Genomic DNA, 21249 nt, shown 5'->3' with positions numbered 1-21249 from the left:
TAGGAATCGTGCTTCTACTTAAACTGTTGGTTACATTCTATGGTTACCTACTACATAATTATTAATGAAAGTTAGCAAAATACAGCACAATTGTAACCTTTCAAAAACTTCTGGTTTTTAAATAAAAATGTGCACATGTTTTAACATACAGTAATTACTTTTACCATTACCTAAAAACACAAAAGATTGAGAATCAGTCACAGAGAGTTCAAATAAAACAAAACACACACATATAATTAATACATCATGATCCATATCTGATACTTTGTATAGGTCCTGTAGAGAACAAGGATGGTGTTTCTCACGGCTTAAAGGCAATTCTTTACAACCAACTTTTTAAAACATTCTATACATCCAGTGATAATGACAGACTGCAGCTAGTCTTGTTCATAAATGTATGGCTACTGAAAATAAATAAATTAAAACGATGTGTTGAAAATACAGTGCTCTTTTTTTAAGCTTACCCGATTCTTTTCACCCAAGTTCTTAATTCTTTTTCTTTTTATTATAACTCCTTAAGTGTCTCGTCAAGGGAGCACATACGATTGAATTAACACATGAAAATCCACTGGATAGATTCCCACAGGACTGAAGCTGCCATGGGCAATACTCTCTGCTGTCTGGTTTCAGAGATTCAGCCTTGAAGGTGTAGCAAGTTTCACTGAGCTCCACTAGCCCCACCCACCACCTACTCACAGTGACATCACATGTTCAGTCAACACCCTTGCTGGTTCCCACCCCCCTGAACAGATAAGAGAAACTTTCCACCTTTTTATAGTAAGAATGTTAAACTGACCTTAAATGAAAGAACAAGGCATTCTAGCCATGTATAAACATCAAATCAAACTTTAAAACTAAGGGCATTCCTTCTTGTGAAAGCTGGTATCTGGTTTGTATGACTTTATTTGAAAAACCAGTTTCACAGGTTATACTGAAAAATGTTTCACTTCCTGGTATCCATTTACTTTTCCCTTAACAGGCAAGTTAAATGCACCTTTTCATATTGTTCATGAAACCTGAACTACTAGTGTTGGATTAGTAAATTATCTTAATGCAGTTTAGAATTTTATTAATACCTCATGGTGTTCTACCTACAGTATTTGCCACCCCCCCCTCCCCCCTCCATTAAATTGGTAAAAAAATAAATAAAAAAAAATCACAATTGTTTGTTTAGTGTCTGTCCCACTAAGAAATGTCTGAATGCTTCTAGCAGTCATAAGATGTACTTAACAGGGACTAAGTGTTGTCTTGACAAGAGCAACAAGATGAAACTGAGCACTCCTGCGTCTGGATCTGGGGTCTCAGACGCCCCTGAAATTACAAATCAATTATCTACGGGGCAACACTAACGTTCCTTTCGTATTTTAAAACAAACTGTTCATCGCTTGTCAAAAATGGCAATAGAGAGACACCCCCCTTTTGTCCAAAGCACAAAACACATTGTTTGTCATTCAAGATTGCTGTTGTTTTATTTGAGATTAGTAGCCATCTCCATGCTTCTGAATAGTCAAAAAGAGAACAACATAAATTAACGGGTTTGTTATACAAGGAAAACATTTATCCAATTCATTTGATGAGTCAAGTGTGACAAAAAGGTTTCAGTGTTTTTTAAAGAATGTAAGGGATGTGTCACAGTTCCCAGGCTAAGAGGACTTTTGTGTGTGTGCAATCGTTAGTGCCGACTGGATGAAATAGCTTCATTGATTTAGCTGAGTACTTAACCATCCCCTCCAGTCTTGCAAACCCTGGCAGTGTCACCATAAGGTATTAAGCATTTCTTTTCTATTGTTACTTTGCCAGCTTTTATGGATGTCCCCTTTTATTCAAACTAAGACAAAAGGACCAGATTTACTAAGCTTTTATTTCAGCAAAGTTTACACCACTGTAAAAACTAGACAAACTACTCTCAACTTTAATTTAAAGAATCATATTTGCACTTAAGTTGTTTAATAGTGTAACAATAATAGTTATTATTTTCCAGTTGGGTACAAATTTAGCAAAAGTATACCCAGGCATAAGGCCTCTGTATAAAAAATAAAAAAAAAGTGAAAACTCCTAAAAATATTAAGATGATTTTTCACAGTTGTAGTATGTAAAATAAATATTAGTCATCTATAAACAGTGTCTGGACTTCTAAACAAACCAGGGGGCCTGGGCAAAGTGTAACTAAAACACATGATATAGGTAATAAAACAAGGAAAACGTAATATCAGATGACACTCCGACACATACTAGCTAATACTTTCCCTCCAGGGATCCCTCCAATGTACTGGGTTCACTGTCTACATACCATGAAGAATGTTTGTCTAAGGTTCACATGGGCACCAGGCAGCCCACTAATACAATTCCAAGTCTGGTACACTTCACAATATTTATTGTGGGTTGAGAAGTGATGCTGATTGGTTAGTTTAAAGTTCTTTTCAATGCTGCATGGAAACTTCAAAAGTGCTATTTGGACATTAACTTGCTAATACCAACTAAACCTAGTTTTACAAACTATTAATTCAAATAACTGTCAAGCCAACATTAATAAGAAGATATAATAGGTTGTGTTTTTTTTGTGCAAATACTAAAAGTCTAAGAAGTTCTAATATAAATTTTAAAGAAAAACAAGGGGGCCGAGAGCTACGCAACACTACATTGTAGAAACACAGAACTAAGCTTTCCCTTCACTAAGGGACTTTTTTCTGATCATCATTGCTCAAATGAACGCCCGTTTCCCTATAAAATGCATGTGTTTCTGATGCTCACAAAACAAATATTCATCCAAGTCCCCCTTTTTCATCTGAAGAGATAGTTCTTTTCCATGAAAACAAACCCATGATCTAAAAAAGGAACGTGCTTATTTGGTGGGAGTTCTTATCTTGACTGATATAATGTGCAGTGGTTTCCTCATGCTTTAAATATCTCCTGGAATACAATGTGCTATACACACCCCTGTACTGTATGTACAGCAATGTGGTGAACCTTTCAGTATCACAGACTAGTTAGTCACAAAGTTATTGGGGGCCCAAAAAGAACGATCCGCCGATCACCAGTCTCCGCTGCTGCCAAACCTGCACTTTTAAAAGACCTACATTCACAATAAACAGAAAAGCAGATTGAAACACAGGCAATCCCAGCAATAAGTTTAAATGTTTAACATTTACCCGCATGTTAAAATGAAGGTGATTTAAGGCAGCACTGCTAGATTATGATTGCTTTTTTGTTTTTACTAAACTCAAGGAAGAAATAGTAACCTAAAACATTCACAAGTAATACTTCCTTTAACTGTAATCCAGTAATACTACCTCAAATCACCCAAAGCACTCGGGAATTAATTTCTCAGAGATACATATCACTGTGCATTCTGTAGAAGAAAAAAAAAACCTCTCTATCTATATCTATAGCTATTATATATAGTGGCCACTTTGTCTTTACTTCCATGTTTTGTTCTATAAATGACACTTTGTGTTTCTTGCCCTTACCATGCTTTTCAGCAATTGACCACAGTTCAATTTCGGTGTTAAAAATACACAGATATAAAGTTGACAGGATCGAAAGGGCTTCATTGTATTTTCAAGAACCCCAGGGCCACATTCAATAAAGGTTTAATTAAATAATAAAAATTTTAATTTATTGTCGTGATTAGTGTTCTCAAATTATTAATTTTTTTTAAAGAAATGTAGAGTGCCCTATTATTTTACACCTGATTCTTAGCAATTAAGAATGTCCAATTATGTTCCCTCACCACAGCGATTCCTCACACAAAACTAGGAGAACTGAAGGATCAGTGGTCTTCCTCCGATCCCACAACCAAGCCAAATTTCCCCAGTTACACCCAGGAGCTCGAGAGCAGGTGTCACAAGTTACTGACCTCTGGAGGACAAAGGCCAGCCCTGCGTTTGTCTGCCTGAGCTCACCAGAAGCCTGGACAGAAGGGTCCACTGCAGAAACAATTCCTAACTTGTGGGAGCACCAGAGCCAATGCGACGCTCCCCCCGTGTTCTCTATATTTTAATGAAGAATAAATGAGCTCTCAAAGACATGCATTTGTTTTCTTTTATTGAATTGAGTAAAATGTGTTTTAGATTCGCTTTGTGTAGGAGACAATTCTGACACACTCTTATAAACACTAAGTTCCCCACCCAAGCTTTCCACCCCCTACCAGTGTAACTGACTTGTATTACTTGATCAATTGTTTCTTCTCTGTGAGAAAAGTACACAGAATGACATACAGCTTTGCATAATTAGATTACCATGCTGTGAGCAAGGCAGAGGGGTCACTGGAAACAAGGCTACTGAACTTAACAAGAAAATAAATCAATATTCTGAACCAGGTGACAGCTCATTTTATCTTGGTTATTGCTAGGTGGCAATAAATCAAGTTAAGTTATTAGTCAAAATGGCATAACAATAAGGCAAATCAACTGCATCTTAAACAACAACAACAACATTTCAATCATTGTTTTCACAAGTGTATAAAAGGAAAACAAATCCTTTTTACCCTGTTACTGACACACACACACACAGATTCCTCCTGTGTACACCTTGAAAACCATGGCTTAGAAAAAAGACAGTGTTGTATTCATGCTTTGGTCAGACAGATGGGTTTCTCCTTCAGCTTTTAAACTAGGCATTGCCCATTGACTTTTATTCAGCAATGAGCATGGCTACCAAGACTGCAGTCTGGCAAGTAGCAAAGCTGTAACAGGGTCCATGTGTGGATGTTTAAGATGAGAATTGTACCTGAATCAAAGAGCAACAAAACCATACTGGCCTGTATTGTGATTAAGACTTTGAAGGACAAGCATTACTTGACTTTAGAACACTTGCAGAATTAACACTATTTTATACAGCAAGTTACTAAGAATATATATATTTTTTCTTTGTTGATAATTTACCTTTCTCGGTTTGACCTTGTCTTGTAAATCGTACTGTCCAATTCCTTTATAACTAATCCCAAGCCACCAAGGTAGTCCCTGTTTATCCTGCAAAACAGAAATAACAGCTTCAGATGACAGTCATCCAAAGGGTTCAGAAAAGTGGTTTTCTGCAATAATTAAAATAAGCAGTAAGTAGCTTCTACATTTTTGTTTGTATTTCTAGCAATGATTATAGATGTACATACAGTAAGCTGAGTGAATCATCCTCAGTTCATTCTAAAAAAGAGAAAGTTGCTAAAACAAATAGCCCTTTATGAATACAGCTAATAAGAATAAGGCGTTCTTACCTTTACTTCATAATAATGCACACCATAAGTGGGAAGGGACTCCACTAGAGTTAAATACCTTTAAAACAGGAAGAACAGGCTCCAGTTACTGTAGAATACCCACTAGCACAGTTACTTCTCCTACATTGATTAACACTTGCACACTGTGCTTCTATCTGACTTCGCGGTCAAGGCGCTCTAGTTTTGAGCTCCGGGATTATTCCATTAAATCCATTTTAACCAATAGCCTGTCACAGTAGCCTGCCTGATGAAAATTCTTAGGTGTAGCTAGCTGGTATTAAAGAGTTGTATCTACGCTCAGTAGACACAGCTCTTGTATCTCAGTTGCGTCGTTATTTTTCCAGGAACAGAGATCAGTAACCTCCTGCTTCCGCTAATTTCCACTGTAATCATTCCACTGATTCCTTTTCTTTTAATCCCACCTGTACAGTTAAGACATCTCTAAATAATTCTGTGACAACTAAAATGACCATAGCCTGTGACAGGTTGGGGAGATTGAAAGCTGCATTAGCCTTGACTTACTGTACAATTGCTTGTCCACGGGTTATACCTTTCAGCTTCTTGTAATGCTCAATCACTCTGTCTTCGCTGCAGAAAGAAAAAGAATAGAGTTTGAATCTTGAGTGCACGACAACACCCGTGTCCACAATATCACAAGGATGTTGCCCGAGACTGTGCAAGCAAAGGTGATTTTGTTTAGAAACTCGCTGTTGTTCATCTGCAATTCATCAGCTCTGCACAACAAGCAGGCACTTATCATGCACAGCCATGCAGGAAATACTGTCTGCCTCACTGTCCTAGCAATTTAGATTACATTGTACTTGTCTGCTTTTTATCCTCCCACTGCAGAATGGATCTCCACTGCAGATGTTTATTGAAGCATACACAGTTCTAAACTCCAATCTAGCAATCGATCCAGCACTGACGGTTTATATTCTAGTACATATTAGATGGAGGGACCTTTAAATTATCAGACTATCTCAATTTGCATCCCCAGGCAGACACTCTGCCAAGTGGGGCTTTTTTTTAATTAACACTGAAGGATAGAATTGATGAGGCGAACACCATCTCACCAATTTGGGTCTCTGTGCAACAGTAACAGAAGGAGTATTTAAAGATGTTTTGGTTATAGTCAACTGAAAAACAACTCTTTTCTATTTCTATTTTTTTAATTATGAATTTTATGGCCATTAAAAGATAAGGAACTGGCTACTACTACCTTGTCTTGCCAATTGAACACAACTAAACAAATTTCAATTTAGCCACATTGAAAAGGCACAATCAATTACTGTATGTAGCTTTTGCCGCCATGAGAAAAAAAACATTCTTTCATCATACATTCTTTTAACAAACAATATTTGATACACAATACTAAATGGTACAGTAAGTATTTGTTTAACAAAGCCATCTCACATGAAAAATAAACAAGTACAAGTGTACAGTGCCTATATTTCTTCACATCCATCTGTAATATAATATTAAGCATCGTAAAGTTCATGGACACGTCAGAGTGTGCACAACAGAACACTCAAACTGTACAGGTCATAGAGGTGCTGGCTTTATATTGGAGAACCTGACCTAGATGCTTTAAAAAACTGCCAGCGAAACAGCCTGCAAATCACTCATCATAATGCCATTCACCATGAATTGCTTGCAATTCCTGGATTTGTTACCCTTCTGCAGAAAACAAATATGGACCTATCCCTGGGACTTCTCTGTTTACCTTGGGAATGCTTCTTGCAGGTGGCCCTTTCTGTAAATAATGATCAGTGTAATACGATGTAGGAGTATGCTAGTGTGCAATACAACAATGTTATAAATGTATATTAATAGCCATACACGTGATGGTAATAAATTACCTACCAGTAAGCAAGTGATGGATGTTCCTTCAAAACTTTGGTAGGAAGAGCTGGCAGTTTCTTGAGATCTGCTCTTGCACTTTCATCACTGTAATCAAGCAAATCATTTAGCAATTAACAGGAAAGCAAAACAAGGCACTTTTTTGTATTAAATCTAAATGTATTGCAAGTGATTGTATTACTATACAGTAGCTATTTGAATTAGTATCCACTTGTTGGAAATGGAAACCATAAATTCCATCAGTTATGACAATAACTATACAGTGAGTGTAGTTTACTGAAGTTCAGCTGGAAATATAAACCTTCTTCTTGATAATCACAAATAAAAAGAAACAAAAGAGAAGGTGAAATTGTGCCTGAAAGACAAAAATAGGTATTCTCCTCACCTAAGACATAAAAGTAAAATGTTTATTATTTAAAAAGACAGCCATGATGACAATACATACTGCATAGCTGGTTACGGTGTAATATTAATTCAATAAACCGTTAGTTACAATAACATACTCTACACAGCTCATCTCTCCAGCCTGCTATTTACTGTAGTGCTATTTTGATATGAAATGAAGGCAGCTCATCGTAAAAACGGTTTGTTGTTGGCACACAGGTTTCTGAAATTTTATTAATTTGCTTCAATGTTTTCTGCAAGTACAGCAGACTAGGCTTTATGCATGCTCAAACCTGACAACGCGAAGCAGACTTTGTTGTGTTATAGAAATGTCTTCAAGCATGCACATGATAAACAATTCCGTGTTTAAAAACACACACACACACACACACGCACACACTCGCTTTTATGTGATTTAATCTTCACGTGTGGCTTCTTGATTATTCTTTACTTAACTCCAGCCAAATATCTCCACATATTGAATCTCTCAAAACTGTCATCTCTTGAGTGAATACTCTACGTGTTCAAACATGTTAGAAATATTTAAAAGGTACTTTCAGTACTGGTACACTATAGCTAGACACAAGGAGACGAACCAGGTAACATTGTTGCAACCTAAACAAAACTAGTTTTCTTTATTTTACACATTAAAGTAGTAGTTTAAATATTGTAAACAGATGTTCTCAAAATATATCTAGATCTTCTCCACAAATTACCGTTTTTTTTGTTTGTTTTTTTAAGTCAACGTTATGTCAATACTGGGATTATTGGGGTCCTGTATTAATTTATCCACACTGAGTAGATACTGGTGTGCAAATTGGTAGGCACTTTAGGCCTGTGTTTGCTTCAGTCAGTATATACTGGGTTAAAAACAGCAAAATAAAACATAAGGCTTATGTCAATGTCAAGTGCTAGACAGAGTACACAGTGACTCACTAATCATACAACATGGGGAAAAGCAATGTGCCACAAGTTACGATAAGAGTTCATAAGACATAGCTTATATTAGCCCAGCCATTCTATAGGCAGAAGTCGGCCAAAGAAAGCCACCATAACAGTATTTAGATTCCAATAACCTCAATATCAAAAACTAGAGGTTCTGGCGATGGTTCTGGTGAGCGAGTATCTAAGTAAACATGCAGGGGTGGCAAACATACAAACTTATACCTTGGCTGGGTGATAATTTGTAAGCACAGTTAAACCAAGTTTACAGCAGCAGAAATGTCCCTGCTCCATTAACATTGGTATACAGTAGTCCGTCGCGTATCCGACTGCAGTGGGACCAGAGTAAGGGCAGATATTTAGAAAGTCGGATAAATGAATCCTGTTTTAAATACGATCATACACAGCTGTAATAATTACTATAGTCACACAATTATTGTTTTGAGATTCAGCTTTTATTAGGGAGCTCCCCTAAATCCCTTGTTTAGAAAGATACAGGGTATTAATGCTTGTGACTGGGTAGCCGTGTGGGTGCGTGCTTTCACTGCTGAGTGAGGCAGGAGATCGAGACGGAGGTTGAAGTTGATACGCCCCATAGGTGAACAGGATTTATTTACATATCAACACACTGAACAGCTCACGTGACACTGCCAGCAATGGTAGCGCATAGAGTACATACAACACAGTGTACGAAAACTTTGGTGGGATCTACAATCTGTGAACTAATCTATTCTGTTCAATAATTAATGAACTCTGGCTACTCGCCTGGCTGTCAGTGGTTTGGACTTGCTTACTCCCTCTTCGGTACCCAACCCTGGTTCTGGTTCTCTCTCACTCACTCACACTCACACACACTGGGCTGAAGAGCTTTATCATGGCAGATAAACAGTTAGGATATGTGATGGGCGGATACACGACGGACTACTGTATAACATTTTGCGTTCATGTCAATAACAAGGCTAGTAAAATGCATCTAAAAAGCACAACCATAATAAAATGTTCATCATTCTGCACTAAATTCGTAGTTTACAGCCCTGCAGTAAAACATGCAGAACATGAACTATTTAAAATAATCTCCAAAACTATTTCATGGTAACAGAGGACACTGCTTACCATTATTGTGGTTTAAGTACTACTGTATTATTCAGCACAGGGATTATGGATTTGCTGCGATTGCAATCCAGTGAGTACATTTAAACAAACGGTTTCTTTATTCAGAATGTGTTTATGAGTGTTGTGATGATCGGCCTCACTGTAGCATATGCCTGTCAGCTATCTGGAATTCATTACAATGTCTGTGTTATGTTACAGCAGCCCGTGGTTATTTTTTCAACACACTGGCAAGTGTATAAAAGTAATGTGTCAGCTATATCACTAATGAAACGACCGCCTCCAGTAGAACACCACTGGCCTGGGAAAGCTCTGGGTGTGTCAATTCTTGCTTTTGCATTTTACATCCCTAATTTTCTGCAGTTTATTTAGTAATGTAAAGGACGGTACATTTCTCACACCGCAGTCCCTGTCGCATGACTTCCAGACTAGCCTGGTGGACCAGGAACCAGGAAGTGGGACAGAGATAAGATCTATGCAGACCTTATCTCACCGCTGCCAAAAAACAGCAAACACAGATAATGAAAAAGAAAAAAAAGAAAAAAGAAAATAGGTACCAAAATTATAAATACAGACTTAGTTGTACAGAAGAAAAGGCAAGCCAACCATTATCGTTGGTTTATGATCCAATTTATAGTGAAGGTTTGATTTTGTATAATAAACTTTCATTATCAATGTTCCCTTTAGGGCTGCTTTAAAAGTCCTGCCGAGTCTAGCATAAAAAAAAAAGTTTGAAAATGCAAGCCAGTATCTAATTCCATGCTTTGAATCCACAATCAACAAAATAGCTCATAGACTAAGCAGTAGCCAGTGGTTAAATTGTTCTTGATTAGAAGAAAAAACGCATTTTACACCAGAGATAATCAAGTTGAAACAAAAACAAATCGCCATAACCTTTCATATCAATATATATAATTATATAAATTATGTCTCAATCCTAAAATTCAAGGTGATGCTAAACTTTTGGCCATAGCTGTACAATGACACAATGTTGACCCAGTCATCAATATTAACTGGGGTGGTTTCATTTTCAAGGGCGCAACAATAGCTGTGGCTAGTTCAGCTTTCCATCATTGTTCTCTCTTCTGTGTATTTCATTCAGCTGTTGGAGGTCATACAAATTGAATGAAACGACTTTTTAACGAAGCCACACACTGGGGGACCAGCTAGAGGATCAAGTGACAGAAAACATATACCGTTGGTGTACACATTCCAGCAAACCTGCTGTTTACACAGTCCGACACCAAACAGTTGCAGGCAAGTATTTAGTGCTCCACTAACTACAGCATACAAAATTCCATCATACACACTGTGGCCAGAGCTAAAAACCTGGAATGCTTCAAACTGGAACTGCAGTGCTATTTATATTAGGTGTGATTATTCCCCAGAAATGTACAAATCAAATTCTGATTAGGTATTTTAATGAAAATATATTAGAATATCAAGTTGCACACCATATATTTTTTTTCACTAGGCTATTTTGCATAGGTACGTTTCTCAAAAAAAAAACAAAAAAAAACCATTAGTAAAACATTAACAAACGACTTTGATCTTTTCTGCTTGTTTGTTCAATGAGACATTTCTAACTAACTATTTTATACTAGGTTCAGATTTTCCAGAAACACTCAAGCAGGTTACACGGTACAACTCAATAAGAACAATGTAGTAAAGACGGTTGAAAAGAATTCACGGGTAAAGTTATGGCATTGTGAACGTGTGTGTCAGCACAGTTTCAGTGGACTAGCAGCTAGCTTACACACACCAGCTTCAATGCAACTGGCAGGTCAAGTGCGTGAGGGTGAGGCCCCAAAAGGGCAGCTGCAGAAAAAAAGCACTGCATTGATCGCCTCAGTAAGGCAGCTGACACACTTTATCTTGCTTTGCATAAATTAACTGTTTTCTCATCCAGTACTGTTGCTGGCTTTACATATTATTACACACACGTAACGCTTTTATAGAAAGAAAAACAAAAACTATGGTTTTCCTCAATTTAATAATACTGCTAGCTACCACCTCCACCATTGTGGATCTTTAATCTGTACTTCAGATCTTCTCATACATTGAACCACAGGCTTCACAAACACGTTTTGTATCATCATGGAGATAATCTGCAGATAGAAATGTAAAGCAGACCCTACTTCTTCATAATATCAACACACCGCAATTCTTTTGGAATTAAAACATCACCACATCGTTAATTAAACGAACCAGCAGTAATTAATAAAAGCAAAACAGTGAACTTCAAGTGCAACTTTAATATATATATATATATAAACACATCATAGCTTACCTTACAAAGTCTCCTTTTGATTCCTGCACATTAAAAAAAAAAAGAAAAAAATGCGTTTCATAAATTGTGGTTACTGCTTCAGTACTACAGCATTAACTTACGTTGAAATAATTCCTGAATATACGGTATAGCGAGTTTCTGTTTTTACTTTATAATTGTCAGAACGGTAAAAAAAATAAAAAGTAGCTACTGTAATTTAAGGTACAGAAAATCTATCCAAAGGTTAACAGTTGTTGATAAGGTTCAACCAATAAGCACCTTGGATTTTCCTACCAATTAACTCCTCCCCAAGAAGCAAAACAAAAAAGAAGTCATGGGATTTATGCAGCGAAGTACAAAGCTTTGAGGTTTTATTTTTTTAATTGTTGAGCATACAACTACAGACGTTTCCATAGGTTCATATTTAAAAATACCACGCACTAAATAAGCACTCATAAAAGCAGTGCACACAGTAATAGATCGATTTGCTTACAAGAAAAGGTGAATGTTATATCCAGGATGCATGTACATATATTTGAATTGAGTGCTAACATAATCTCATCTCGAAGCACAAATGTTACAACTAGAGTTTAAATTGGCCTCGTCTTACACTGCAAGTTACAGGTTGCATGATACATTCTTTCTAAAACTATAGGAAAAAACAACCCCTTACCTGCAAGGTGTACGCAGCTAATTTAAAGACCGTTTCACTTTCCACTTCTATGTCCTCCTGTGTGCAAAGAAAAGCCGTAAGCCACACAAATCCAAAAATGAAACAAAACAAATTAAATAATTAAAAACCTCGGAGAGTTTCCCCTCCCGTACCTTCAAGTTCCACTCAATTTCAGACTAGACTAACTCCACACAGAAAAGGGGGAGAGTTGGAATAATGTAAATATTAATATAATGCACGCAGCACGCAACAATCGATTAAAAATAAAACAGAATATAATTTGCACGAACGTTCATAAGAATAAAATAAACTGAAGTGGAAGTTTGAAGATAAGTTATTAATAACTATAATTAAAAAACTCAGTCGTATGCCATAACACCCTCCCTCTCGAATTTGGTATATCTTGACAGAGCAGGTTTGACGATATTCAGTTGGCCAACTCTCTTCCCCCAGAAATACAATTCTTCAATTCAATCTCCTGGAGAGCGGGTGCCTGTAGAATATAGATATAATATATTCCACTGGAAGTGTGTTTGGTCTTTCATCAGGTGTGAATAGATAGGATATTAATGGGCTGCTGTATCAGTTCCAGTGCACATGTAGCCTACATATCTACTTCTGAGGTAACATAGGAAGAAAAAGTTAACATGTTCTAACTATGCATTCTCTTTAAAATGCGTATTTATGCCTAAAGTATACTCTCATAAATATTATCACGGTTAGCATGGTATTTTTGCAGTTTATGGTCATACTATATAGGCATTTACCATAGTTTACCATGGTTTGCTATGTAACAAGGTTGCTAGTTAGTTTTCCTTTGTTCATAATCTTCACAGGGAATAAAAAAAAAAAAAAAAAAAAAAAAAACATTAGCACTAGGAAATGTATAGGGCTTACTGCAGTACTAATTCCATATAATTGTATTTTACTGTTAAAATCATTACAGATCCAGAAGTTGTGGGTATGTGGTGGAACTTTAATATGCAATATTCACATCAAACATATGTACAATTTGTTATTTAAAATAAAAAAAAAAACATGCTGTAAAACATTTAGACACCCAAACCAAACCCATCACACCCCAATCATGACAATTGCCCATTCTATCCATTTACATTTATTACATTTTTATTTTATGTAGTCATAAAGTACTGTAAATCTTTATCTTCCAGACTGGGTACAACACATTCCGTTTCATTTTTCTTGTCATACCTTTCTGACAGAAAATTGTCACTAATGTGTTTCAGTGTGACTCAAGGCCCTTTTCCACGTCAATGATTTGAAATAAAAGTAGCAAGGAATGCCTCTGCGAGATTATTTGGAAGCCTGTAGGCATCGGGTTTCTGTTTCTTCAGTGGCAGAATATAACAGTTTGCATTCCCATTTTTCAGGAAATAGTGTTAGTAATATTATTGTAAGACTGTATATCGCGCTGCTGAATCGGGTCACGGATATTATTTGAATTTAATGGGGTTTGTTTAATAAAAGCACGCCATTTATGCATTCGATTTGTAAATCTAATGTAATGTAAGCTAATGTTGTTCTCGTGTTCATAACGTTGCCTACAGGGAAGTGAAATGTTTTGGTTTTCTTTGGCCAACCCATACCTTAAATTATCAAGAGTTATTAATAACTGGATATCAAGTTACATGCATTTTAAGTAAATCACAGGTGAAACAAATTTACATGGAGGAATGCTTAAATCATTGTGACCATCAGTTTTAACAAGAACGTTCTATGTAAGCACTTTTTGTTATAGGATCTGAAGGAGAAAAGCAGTGAATTAGCTTGGTGGGAAAGTGCGGACCAAGAAAAATATTTGGTGGCCAAGATTAACATTTTTTAAATCATTTTAGGCAAAACCATGAACTTAATATTACAGGTTGACATGTTCTTCTATGGACACAGTAGAGTACAAACTACAAACCCACTTGCCAAATAAAAAGCAATACCTTTGATCATTTCATCATTTTGTACCCAACTGCACCAAGACGTTTTGAGAAATAGTAGTAGTTTTTATTTGGTTGTTTATTTGTTCCTTTGACTAAACTGGGAAGTATCTTGCATAATCAGAGACCACTCTGCTGTAATAATTCCCCATGGCTGTTGTTCACCCTCTTCCCCATCTTATCAACATCTGGCCCAGATGCCCCTCACACTCTTATACTGGAACACTGCCAAGTGTACCAGAGCTGATGGACTCCTGAGAACAGAAGGTTGGCTCCCAGTTAAAAAGGAAAGTCATTTTCAAATAACAAATCTCTGCTTTCACTAGCAATAATTACCTTAACTCGCTTTGACTTGATGTCTGTAATAATAGGCTTTCCACAGTTTAATGAAATTACCAAATAAACTGCTTGTGAGTTTGTAGTCTACAGCTGTATTTAGGCTAGCACTGGTAATACCAGTAAATTGCAGGTTGGCTGAATTAATACATAGTTCCGGGGGTTTCCAATGTATTGTAGAAAAATGTAAAAACAAAACAAAAAAAGAAGTCCCTACCATGTACTGTATGTGGTATTGTTGTGGATTACAGAAGTATTTAGTGTTTTAAATGGGTGAATTCATTTTAACTGCAGTGAGATTACATGAGCAAAGAAAAAATGTACTAATGGTTTTAATCATGTTCAGGACTCTGGACAACTTCAGTGCTTAGCATTTGAATAAAGTCATGAATGAACATAACGGTAAAACTCCTAACGATATTTCAGATCTTAAAGATTGAATTCCCTGAACTTGCTGAGAGCTGGATATCAGCCAGATGCCTAGCTAACAGTTTTTTTTAACGGCTGTCTTCGGTAAATGCCATGTGTACAAAAGCACATTTGAAAATCCAACCGTTTTCTTGGCATACCATACTGTTTGTGGATATGACCTCTGGAAACCACAGCAGCATAGTTTCCCTCACTCTACTTCTCACAGCTATCCCAGCTCACTCTGTGACCTTGGAACTGCCTTTTCAGTATATTGTTTGCGTACAGTATATATTATAAAAGGAAAATCAGTATAACCAGGTGAAGACCAAATATTTCAAACTGGTACAAAATAAAATTTTACAAAAACATGCCAACTAGTATTTGTATGGCACATTTTTCTCTCACAAAAAGGGTCTTGGTTTTAACATCAAACGGTTATCACACTGTAAAACTTTGCAGATGGTAAGTTTTGAATTAGAAACACTTTGATCTAATGCCTCTTTTTCACATTAATCATGTGTATTTTTCCAGGAAACCCACATCCAAGGTACACCGTGGTTTTCAGAAACAAAAGTCTATGCACTGAAAATAGTTTTTATACTGTGTACAAAAATGTATTTCTGCATTTCGCTAAGAAAGTCACATTCAATTGAAATTACCTGGGATAAACAGAACAGCAAAACAAATTCATTAGTGACACAAGAAAATGCTCAATAGAATGCTGTCTCATATAATATCAAGATTAGATTGATTAAATTAAAGAAGTGTGCGACAAGATCATTAAATAATCACACTTAATTACATTTTATATAAAAGCATCCCTTACCTTGTAGATGGAGGCTTTTGCATTTAGAAAAAATAATTCCACTGTTGTATTGTCTTTTAAGAATGATATGCTCTCAATGTAAAATCTGTAAAATATCAATTAGAAACATCTCAGTATTATTCAAAGTCCCCTTTTTAGGTTTCTGTGGTTTAAAATCTTAAAGGTAAGAGCACATCTGTTACCCCAGCATATTGGACTGTTTTATAATTTATTGAAGGGAGGAAGCTTTTAGCCAACTGGAAACACGCCAAACCATTTTTAGAAAGTTTACGATGAATCTCGATTATTCTCAAACATTGTGATCATATCCAGGTTGTGGTGGTATTTTGTTCTAAAGTCAATAATAAAAAAAAAGGTTTAACATAATTGATTTTTGTTTTATGCCAGTAATGAACCCCAAGCTGTTTCAAGGTCGTAATAAGCTTTTCAGTCTTGTTTTTTCTGAACATAAGGCTTTAATCTGTCTGCATTCACAGGTGAAATGGGGTTATCAGCTTTTAAGTGTCCTGGAATGAAAATCTGAAATACTTCAATTCAATTTAGCACATTTGACATCTCTTGACTGAATCAGCTGGGGCACTGAACAACTTTCAGCACAGTGATAAAGTGGAACCATCAGGTCAGGATTCAGGTTTGTAAGGCTAATTTGGACAGCGTTTACTATTTAATTTGATTTCTTTTTATAACAAGAGGCACAAATCAATAGGAAAAAATATTCTGGGAAATTAGTGTGTAATTAAAACAAATATTTAAATTATTTTTTTAAAACTTGTTCATGAGGACATACTGTATTCCACCTAATTTACCAAGCAGTGGTATTACTAATATTAGATTTTTTATTTTTTCACAATCAATAATAAATTAAGAACAAGTACATTGTATGGAGTGGGATTGTTAAACTAAACAAAAAGACCTTGACCTATTTGAAAGAGTTTTATCTGAAAGGTTTTATAAAAAGGCATATTTTAAGTAACTATGGGAGACACTGATTTGAATAAGTAAATACACAAAATAATAATAAAAATAATAATAATAATAATAAAAAAAAAACATTACTTTCATGTAATATGGTTCATAAAGAGGAGTATGGATGGGACTTTAGCACAGCCTACTGGAAAGTTTTAAAATCACATACAATTGTAAAATGTCTGTGGAATGTGGTTGTGAAGTTTAAAAGGTGATATATTTAAATGCTATCATAAATGTTTGTTGGACTGAACTGAAAAGTCAGTTGCTATAGGTTAAAACGTTATTAATGTCATCAATACATGTTTCAACATACAGCATACCAGGACCATAGAAGTCTGTCTCTGAGTAAATAAGGCTGTCAACATAGAGGATTAAATGTGTATCCAAGCTCGGCAGCAAAATGACAAATCGCTCACCTGACTAGGAAGTTCAAGACAACGGGTCCAGGTTTCTTAGAGAAATCATGCTCTAGTACTTTGCGATCCAGCTGGAGCCAGCTACATTGGCCACTGAAGGAAAAATGGAAACATATACAATAAAAAGAATGAATATTGCATATGGTTTTTTCAATTGTACTTACAGCTATAGCCAAACGTTTTGCATCACCCTATAGAATGAACACATTTTGCTTCATAAAATCTAATGAAACCTACTGAATAATGTTATGTTAACATGTTAAGTTACATACCGCTTTGTGGTTTTCCATATACTTAAAACTGACAAAAATTGAAAAATGTAACATTTCAAAATAATAAATCTATTTCCATCTATGAAACATAAGCAGGCTGCTGCAGGCTTCTTAAACAACTTCCTAAAAGACTGCAATGTTGCTACATGTCTGTAAGGTTAGCAGTGTGTTTTTCATCACCTCAAAAAACGTTATTTTGTATACGAGACTCTGTGAGTGTTTACACAGTATCATTGTTTTCAACTAACAGGTTTTATAGTGTAAGCAAAGCACACAAGGTAAATAAAAAGGGATTTAAGTCATTAGGTTTTCTATGTCCATAATTGTCAACTTGAAATGACATCTTCATCTGTACCCTGTTGAAGGCTTTAAACCATATAACCACAAATCTAATATTCTAGAGAAGAAGAACTTTATCATCGATTTCGCAGTCATAACATGGATATTGATCCAGTGACAAAATAGACAGCCCATTTTATGATCACATCCGTGCAAACTGCAAAATGTTTTCAGATTCAATATAAGGTCAAACTGACACATACACCAAACTAGGAGCAGCCTGACACGTTTACAAGCATGAAAGCCTTCACACACGATTCCAAACCAAAGTCATTACTACTAAGAAAAGAATGTTCTCAAAACAGGAAAAGGACAAGCCTGTGAAACCAGCTAGATCCAGCTGGTGCTATTGTATAAGGCACTTCCCTTTCAATCAATGGACATTACCCACATTTTAAATTCATTTTCAATCAGATATCTACAGGAACAATCCATTAGCATGTCATTGTAACTTTCCTCTGAGAAGTAGTTTCTTAGATTTATGAAATATATACAGATGCAGCTTTTCCTTGAAGGGAGCATTTCATTCCCTTTCATGCTTAATATAATGATATGGCAACATAAGTTTTTTACTTCTTATACAAAAGTTCAATACGGCAATACATTCAACAGAATATATGTCAAGTACAAACTTACCCTACTGAAAAAGGTACAGTATAGTTATCAGTAAATGCACTATTAACTTTATTTTGTTGTATTTCCATAACAATATTTTGATGGTACTGTACACCCAATAAAACAATACCTGCAGGGTCTGTTTTCATTATTGCAGTGCTAGCACAAGCGTTTTTAGCACACTGGCATTTTCAGATTGAAATGAAATCTATTGCAGAGAAATCATACAGCATACATTTAAAAAATCAGGATTACAAAAATAATCCCCTTGATAGAATTTTGTGGATTAAGAAAATTATTGCAAATGAAAGGACAGGGCATTGTTGTGCTGTTCCACATTAAATGAATGGAAAAGTAAAAGCTGAATACACTATTGACAGTAATAGGGTTTTACTTACGTATCATCAATAAAGTTTATTCCAAAGTATTCTTTTTCTTTGAGGTTAAAATGAGATGCAACCAAGTCCAACAGTTCTCGTGACAAAAGCTTTGGCTGTAAAAACAAAAATGTATTAAAACAAAGATACTGTTGTATTCCTATTTTAATAATGTACAGTATATCGAGATGGAAAAAAAAAATCCATTGAGACATATACAAGAAAGAAGTAATATTCTAAAATATTTGTTTGTTTCATTGGTTTTTTCTTAAATTAAGTTTTAGCAGTAAAGGTGCAAATATAATTAGGTGTAAATAGCCCCCCACTCCACCCACAAAGCTGTGTGTAACGGTATTGCATTATTTTTAAAACACACCCATTACTTGATTACTTTATTGTCGGTGAGATAATTATAACTGTGGCGAGTCTATCATACCTGAACCAGTAGTTCCAGATTTCTCTCATCTAGGAGATGCACCTGGCAGAGCCTGCCTTCGGACATCTGCAAGACAAGAGCATCAAATCAATACGACGTGTGCCTTTCTTGTTTCATGAAAATTCACTATCGTTTTTCATAAGTCTTCAAGAGGTTTAAAAAAAAATATCTGTAAAAGCAGTATTACAGCATTCCGTATTGACGACTGAAGGCCTACAAAATCGATACAACCATGCATTTAATTTCCCAGAGAAATAATTGTCTTCTGATTTAGCTCGCAGTGTAATACAATTGATTTTTAATCCAGTAGCAATAGCCTGCATTTCTGATAACATCTGGCAGTGTCAGCACCTGTGTGTTTTTTATAACATACATTTAAATCATTTCAGCTATTGTGATGCAAGGATGTTTTTTTACAGAATAGGCGCTGTACACACTGCAATATACTGAGCTCAAAGGGCAACTGGAACATTTGGAAGGAACTACAACCCCACCATTCTGAAGAAATGTGATAATACGCTATGCAGTTTATAATGATAAAGTAACTCTAGCACTATGTTTAAATATTTATTTTGATGTATGAGTCACTGCAAAAGGAATATAAAATCCAAAAGGTGTACTCTGATTCATACATTAATGTGTAAGAACCTCCAACAAATAGGCTCTTGTTTAGCAACACGTGGGTCAGGAATCATTATTGCATTATATTGAAACCCACTTTTTAAAACCGTGGAGCAATCAGATATGGACACAACCAAATGTAGCTCTAGATGACACATCAATAATGTGAGAGAGCTGCTCACCCAATTAGCTAATAAGTATCAAAGAAAGCCTCCTTTTTCAGTCTGCATGAAAGCCAACAAAGAAATAACCACAGGTCCAATTCAATTAAGCCGTGAGTTGGTAAAAAGTGTTTTTGGAAAATATAAATCTAAAGTGCAATACTTCTTAATTCAATCTAAATGAATACTGCACATTTGCTTTAATTATTACGATTTACATGAATTTATATTTTCCCCAAATACCATTTTGCAGCCTCAAGAATAATTAGTTGGCGTTTAAATGAAAGTAAACACAATTTCAAAAAATTGAATCCAGCAAAAAATGAGTTACAACTGAATTCAGACAACATAGTCTTACAGGTGTCTAAGTGTTATTATATTCCTACTGTCTTTGCATTTATCCACAACCACCAACAGTAAAAGAAAAAAAACAAAAAAAAAACAGATTCCAACAGTTACCAAGAGATTATTATTATTATTATTATTTATTTCTTAGCAGACGCCCTTATCCAGGGCGACTTACAATTGTTACAACATATCACATTATACATTATTTCACATTATACAGATATCACATTATTTTTACATACAATTACCCATTTATACAGTTGGGTTTTTACTGGAGCAATCTAGGTAAAGTACCTTGCTCAAGGGTACAACAGCAGCGTCCCCCCCTGGGGACTGAACCCACAACCCTCCGGTCAAGAGTCCAGAACCCTAACCACTACTCCACACTGCTGCCCTAATGTGCGCCTTTAGATTTTCCCCATAACAAAGAATTCACTAATTTGGTAGCACCTGCACACAAATATTCTGGACTAAATATAATCCTAAATTAATTGAGAGACTTACACTACTCTTGAATTACACAAGCCCCCATGTCTAAAAAGGGATTAGTCACTATAGTAATCCCTAAGGGGGGTTGGGGTTGCTGAATGTGTGGTAAAGTTTACATTCATCAATGCTTTGTTGTTACAAAGGAATTCTGAATTGACATCCTGTTCCAATTCATAAAAGGATTTGGAGACACAGCACAACTTGTTTTTTTAAAAACCACAACATTGCATTTCT

At 35.7% G+C, this 21249-nt stretch overlaps 1 protein-coding gene across 4 annotated transcripts in view; it reads right to left on the bottom strand.

Annotated features, from left to right (window-relative positions):
* Positions 1 to 21249, bottom strand: part of LOC117414149 (FERM domain-containing protein 4B-like) — a 58612-nt gene that overhangs the window by 11087 nt on the left and 26276 nt on the right. For all 4 annotated transcript variants that reach the window (XM_058999791.1, XM_058999788.1, XM_058999789.1 and 1 more), the window contains exons 2-11: positions 19397 to 19462; positions 18982 to 19076; positions 17358 to 17450; positions 15973 to 16057; positions 12451 to 12507; positions 11799 to 11821; positions 7076 to 7159; positions 5735 to 5800; positions 5213 to 5270; positions 4884 to 4970 (exon numbers count right to left, since the gene is read on the bottom strand). In XM_058999791.1, the coding sequence (XP_058855774.1) occupies positions 4884 to 4970; positions 5213 to 5270; positions 5735 to 5800; positions 7076 to 7159; positions 11799 to 11821; positions 12451 to 12507; positions 15973 to 16057; positions 17358 to 17450; positions 18982 to 19076; positions 19397 to 19462 (714 nt within the window). The remainder of the gene's footprint in view (positions 1 to 4883; positions 4971 to 5212; positions 5271 to 5734; positions 5801 to 7075; positions 7160 to 11798; positions 11822 to 12450; positions 12508 to 15972; positions 16058 to 17357; positions 17451 to 18981; positions 19077 to 19396; positions 19463 to 21249) is intronic.

The sequence above is a fragment of the Acipenser ruthenus genome, chromosome 25 (assembly GCF_902713425.1).
Source record: "Acipenser ruthenus chromosome 25, fAciRut3.2 maternal haplotype, whole genome shotgun sequence".
NCBI lineage: Eukaryota > Metazoa > Chordata > Actinopteri > Acipenseriformes > Acipenseridae > Acipenser > Acipenser ruthenus.
Note: the sequence above shows the minus strand (reverse complement) of the source record. Positions and strands in the feature narration are given on the sequence as shown.